Raw genomic sequence first — 6334 nt, forward strand, 5'->3', positions numbered from 1 at the left:
GTCCAAATTTCGTAATAGAATTATGGGAGTGCCAAACTTGATTTTTAACTTATGATTAGGTATTCCTGATATTTTCAATGAATTCAAAAATTCAGCTGTAAGAACTCCAAATGCAGGATTGAGTAGTTCATTAGATTTATCAACACTATCAGCACTACAATATTCTTTCTCCTCACTGGGTATCAAAGACATGACATAATCATTTATACTATCAACAACATCTTTTGTAGAGACTAGAACAACTCTTTTCTACAAGAAATCCACATTGCTATAGTTTTGTAATGAGTTAGGATATGTTGTCTCAACAATTGCCTGCATAGGATCATTAAAGTCCTTGATAAGAAACTCATCAGGAATGCTGATTTCGCCATAACCATCATTAGGTTCTCCAAGTTTGCCATCACCTATGTCCAATAGCCAATTAGAAAATTGTTTGAGGTCGTCACTATTGGTATCGGCAGCATTGGTTTGCAAACGTGTGTTCTTGGTCAATTTAAGAATTTGACAATGATCCCATATGTATGATGCATTTATACTTGCATGCACAATATCAGACCGACTACCTCTTGACACAACTGGTAGTATTTGATGGAAATCACTACCAAAAACAATGACCTTCCCTCCAAAAGATATATCATTATGCATGATGTCTTTTAAGCTTTTATCCAGTGCTTCAAAACTGAACTTGTGACACATTGGAGCTTCATCCCAAATTATTAGTTTGGTCATTTTTAGCAATTCAGCCAGGTCACTCCCTTGAAGAATATTGCATGTTGCATTCTGTGTTGCGGACACTGGTATAGCAAACTTAGAATGTGTTATTCTTCCTTCGGGCAGTAGTAATGATGCAATCTCACTTGAAGCTATTGTTACAAAAATTTCTCCATTAGACCGTATAACAAATAATAAAGTTTTCCATATAAGTGTCTTCCCAATGCCACCATAACCATAGAGAAAATAAACTTCACCTAATAGACTAGCAACAACACGCATAATCTTATAAAAAATAGCACCCTGCACATCTGCATTTAGTAATGTATCCAACATCAATTAGTAATATGGATTGATCATAATGAATACCACTTAAGAATAACTATAATATGTTATGCACACCTGTTACTGAGTAATAGTAATTGTTGAATTCAGCATGCAATAATTCCTTATCATAAGCCATTTCATTGAAAATGAGCTTATTTCCATGTGTGTTAGCAACATATCCTATTGGGTATGGCATTGAAGAAAAATCTTGAAGACTTTTCTTATTGCCTTGTAGCAGATTTTCAATTTCACTCAAACAAAGATGCTTTGCTTCTTTAACAGATAGTTGAATGCCTATGAATAATAGACAAAATATTTACTTAAAATTTGAGTTGTTTCATATGAATGATATGCAATTATTGAACTTGTTTGAAATTACCTTGTCTTCTATGATTAAATACAATATCATCTGCCATCCATTGTCATGTTTGTTGCCACACATATTGTGGTCTATCCATGGTATTCATAAATAACAATTTTACAAATAACTTTCTAAGGAAGTGTGGAGATCCCCATGTGTTAGCTTCTCGTAGAGCACCAATAAATTCTTGATCATTTCCTAAAAAACCTTTTGCAGAGCATGCTTATCTAAATGTACCATATGCCACATTTTCTATTGTTCTAATGTCTTTGTAAGATTGTGATCCTTTAGCAGAAGATAACATCATTCTCTGGTAGAACAACTTTCCACTTGAAGGGGGTGCCCATATGAGCCTGCCAATTGTATATCCTTATTTTCTTGGTTGCTAGCATCTTCAATGTGCAGCATACATGAATTTGGACAAATATTCAACATAAGTAAGATCCCGACCATGAAGATATCTTTTATTAGAATCCATCCAAGCTGTAAACATAGATTCTTTGATTGCTTTTTTAGATAGTATTGAACCAATTTCTTGAGTATCTTTCCAGTAAACAGGTTGTTGATTTTCAAGGTGGAAATATAGACGTTTAACTGCTGGTGCATGTGCATGCGTTAGGAATGCAAAAATCTTCCAACATGCCTCGGGTGGAGATACATACCTAGTCAAATTAATAGTAAAAGATATACACATATTATGTAACATTTTAGAAGATTATAATAAATGTCTATACATAGCAAGGGCTAATTTGTGTATAGATATTATGTATTAAATCATCAAATGATTGACACATGCCTACAATCAAGATAGTGTTTAATTTCATCATGAACTTCAGTTTGTGTGTCATCCTGGTTTTGCACATTAAAAATAGTTGCTATAATCCGATCGGATCCTTTGTTAATGTACTTAAACAGGTATTTGATTGATGTACTCTGATTGCACCATTCCACATTTAGGTGTGCTCTATGTTTAAGTAGGAGATGTGGACTGTATGGCACAACAAATCGATTATCAAGTTCAATACCATTCTTTTCAATCATATGTCCATTGTTTCTTCTTCTATAAACTGGAAAACCATCTTGGTCAACAATTGTTGCTTGCTAGAACTTCTTAGGAAAAAATCTAATACATTTTCCATCAACCATACATGGTGCCCTCCTATTTGGCAGTCCACATGGACCATGAATCATATGCTTGTTGACTAATTCATACAACTCTGGACATGTGCCCTTATTCGGGATCTCAGCAGAAATGATGTTATCAATGTTTTTTGGATTTGGATACTTGTTTGAAGGATGTAGAAATATTAAAATATGAGCATGAGACAATCCTCTTTTTTTGCCACTCAATGGTGTAAACAACCGCAGTCCAATGAAATAATAAGCACCATGAATATTAATGTATTTGAAAGTATAATTGTAAATTAAGTGAATAATTGATTGGTAGAGGTGGTAAATACTTACATCCAACAATGACACCAAATACATGTCCACTTTTGAGATCATTCATCAAATGATTAAGCTTCATTTTGAATATTCATGAGACAACATCAGGGAAATCATCAGGTCTTAGATTTCATTTCCTAGCTTTTCGTTGAATTTCTAACCATGTTGGATTACATGTTAATGTCAAGAACAGGTCTGGAAATCCAATATGACCACAAATTTCCATACCATCAAAATATAGTTATTCCATATACCTACGACTACCAACAAAGGAGCTCGGTAGTATAATTCTCTTTCCTTTCTCATTACCATGTGTTTCGAGCTCATTATTACAGGCATTCAAATTCATGTACTTGTCAACTCTGAGTTCCTATTGATGTTCTCTAACATAGTTCAGTTTTTGAGACTCAATCATAATGTAGCTGTCAACTATCCATTGTTGAAACAATCTCCCTGAAGTAGAGGCATATCTCATCTCCAACACTAAAGTCATTGTGTCTCAAATATTGGTACCACGACTCAGCAACACATTGTAGCCTATTTTCAGCATCATGCAAGGTCAATTTCCATAGCAGAGTATGACCATCATTTACCAGAACCGTCATATTTTTCCTTGAGACACCAAGATAGCTTAGAGCATGCATTGGTAGTACCTAGATTAGAGATGGAAGTCAGTAAAAGAAGTTATGGTCAATAAAGAGGACACTGGTTAATTATATGAATCGAGTCCTACCAATGGACGTGGAGTTGAGATCATAGCTTCAGTAAGTTTTACCATCCAGACATGTGTTCTTCGTGTTGTTGGATGACTTCCACATGTCTGATTATCTAGTGGTAGCATGAAGTGAAGATTGAATATCCAATATCTCTCTGGAGCAGCATAAGTGATGACAATACCTTCTTGAATGTTCAACACTTTCCTGAATTCCTTCAAACCATCAGCAAAGAAGTATTTGTTGTCAGCTTTTCTAACTTTTACAATATAGCTGCTTCCATTATATGCGAATAGCACTTCGGTGGATAGTGAGGAGCCCATTGCATGTGGTAGATTGATGGTATCTCAATCAGGTTCTGCAAGTACAACATTGAAAAATATGAATTATGTATGTTGAATCAGTTGTTAAGTACAATTAAACTCATTCATTTGTGATCAACACAATAAGATTTGATTCTAGCTTGGAAATACTTACTCTGTTGGTATGGAATACAGCTACAAATTGATATGTGAGTGTACATCCCATTAAGTTAGGTTGGACCTATATCACAATAATGTATGATATTACTTATTTGTAATTTGTACCTATCATGGCAGAGCTTACTGAGGTCTCAATTAAAACCATACCTTATATAAGTAAAAAATTGAAAATTCTAGCATCTTAAAATTTAGTAAATATAAGTGTATAAGTTGATCTGAATTAGATGTAAAGGTAAAAAAAAGAAAAAAAGAAGATATGTAGTATAAAATAGCAACCTATCAATATGTGAAAAAGATAAGGAGTACATTATGATACACTCGCTGTATGTGAAAGAATCGATGACTGATTAGATTGACAACAGATTAAAAAAGCCTCAGAGTCAATTCAGATGTTATGGTTACCCACATTCAGTAACTGAACTAAAGCACTTATATTGTTTAATACGTAGATGATTTAACATTAAAAAATAAAGTTGGAACGGTGGGAAGAGGAAGGAAGATTCTGGAGTTGGATGGGGAAGTGGGAAAGGCAAGTGTAGGGAAGGAGGAAGGTTCTGGTGGGGAAAAGAAGAGGGGTGGGAAAGTGGGAAAGGCAACATAGGGAAGGGGGAAGATTTTGGTGGGGAAGCAAAGGCAGGTGGGGAAGTAGGAAAGGCAACAAGGCGAAGGGTAAGGTTATAAATGACATGGTATCGTGGAGACCACAAAAAATGTTATGGGGACCACAAAAAAATGATTACAATGCAATCAAAACATGTAGAACAATATTTTTTTATTAGATAAAAGAATAATTTTTTGCTCATTCACATGAAAAGGTTAACTTAGGCACACGTGAAGTCTACATGTGTTATACTGATCCAAATGCAAAGTAGTATTTGAGTGGGGATCACTTAAAAAAGTTTCATCTTCAGTATTTATTCACGAAAATCCATTAAGAGAAGTAAATCATCATCGTAGATTACTACTAAGATGTAATACATTATTATGCTAAAACAGGAAAGTAAATGGTTGGGGAATATGGTCGTGACACAAAATCACACACATGAGGAACTATGATCAGTTCTTTCATTCGTAGTTTACTATTATTCAGTTATCACCAGTATACTACATAAGTGTTTGCAAATAAAGTAAGGTTCTTTGGGATGAGAGGAAGATATGGGCTGATCATAATGGTTCCATTGGCAATTTCATTACGATTTAGTCAACAATTTAACAACAAAGGTTCAACTATCAAAACCCTAACAAAATCAACTACATCAACGTGGTTTGAAGGAAAAAAAGAAACAATTGAAACGTCAAATAAACTTACAACATTTGAATCAGTTGATGACTGAGAACTCATGTTCATAATCTTTAAGTGGCTTTGTTCGACAGGATCAGTTGATGGTGACAAATCCCTGTTTTCGGTTTGGGCAGAGTGAGAGAGGAAGGAAGGTCTAGTACTGTTTCACAATTGCTTGTTCCAATGTCTATGATTTGATGGGTTTTTGAGTCAGCTAGTTGATGTCTCGATAATCTACTCGATGTAACTTCCCAACAGTTATTGGGAAGTGGGAAAATCCCTTTTCAAGTCATGTCTAATAAAAATAAAAGTACAAACTCTGGAAAAATATAATATTTAATATTTAAATGTAATTGAAAAGATATATTTGATACATAATAATAGGATTTTGAATAATTGAATAAACATAATGAAAAGAAATATGAATGGATGTAAATATGGATTAAATATAGCTTACCATAAGAATCAATGTTTTCGTAGACATATGTCTTTCCATTGGAGACCAACAAAAAGCAGTTTAGATGATCATTGAATGTCATATTTGAACCTGCAACTAAATGGATTCCAATGCTATATTAGCATTAGGAATATATTATATTTAAGAAATAGAAAAAATAAATTGACATAGAAAAAAATCCAAAATCATTGATGTCATTGGTGGCCAAACATATTGTATATAGATAGATCATGTTGATATGCTTTACACAGAAAGTATTTAAAAATTAAATAGTATAAATATCAAATTTACCTAAATTTGATCTGTTTTGTAATAATACAATAAAAACAATTTCCTTGTCTATTGGACTTAATGAATAGAATGCATTTCATGATATTTTTTCCAAAATGTATCATTAAGTGTTTGTTTTTAAATTTAAATACAATTAACTTTGGCCATGTCTTCTTATTTTTTTCTCCAATGTATGCTAGTAAGGTATTTAAACAAAGTGAGATAGATACCAACCAATTCTGAATTCAGTATCAAGTGATGTTTGATCTATTTCAACAATAACAA

At 33.4% G+C, this 6334-nt stretch overlaps 1 protein-coding gene across 1 annotated transcript; it reads right to left on the bottom strand.

The window, feature by feature from the left end:
• Positions 1 to 249: 249 nt before the first annotated feature.
• On the bottom strand, positions 250 to 1174 carry LOC100797145 (ATP-dependent DNA helicase pif1-like). The gene is made up of 2 exons (XM_006598580.1): positions 1114 to 1174; positions 250 to 1022 (listed from the first exon to the last, which is right to left on the bottom strand). The coding sequence occupies exons 1-2, from the start codon at positions 1172 to 1174 to the stop codon at positions 250 to 252; spliced, it is 834 nt and encodes a 277-aa protein (XP_006598643.1).
• Between the last annotated feature and the right edge of the window lie 5160 nt (positions 1175 to 6334).

Source organism: Glycine max, chromosome 15 (assembly GCF_000004515.6).
Source record: "Glycine max cultivar Williams 82 chromosome 15, Glycine_max_v4.0, whole genome shotgun sequence".
Taxonomy (NCBI): domain Eukaryota; kingdom Viridiplantae; phylum Streptophyta; class Magnoliopsida; order Fabales; family Fabaceae; genus Glycine; species Glycine max.

What these genes read in the sequence shown, in the direction of transcription:
- LOC100797145 (XM_006598580.1), bottom strand. Translation starts at nt 1,174, where the DNA reads ATGGCTTATGATAAGGAATTATTGCATGCTGAATTCAACAATTACTAT. An exon ending in TTACTATTACTCAGTAACAG is followed by an intron (nt 1,023 to 1,113) that starts GTGTGCATAACA and finishes TACTAAATGCAG; the next exon opens with ATGTGCAGGGTGCTATTTTT.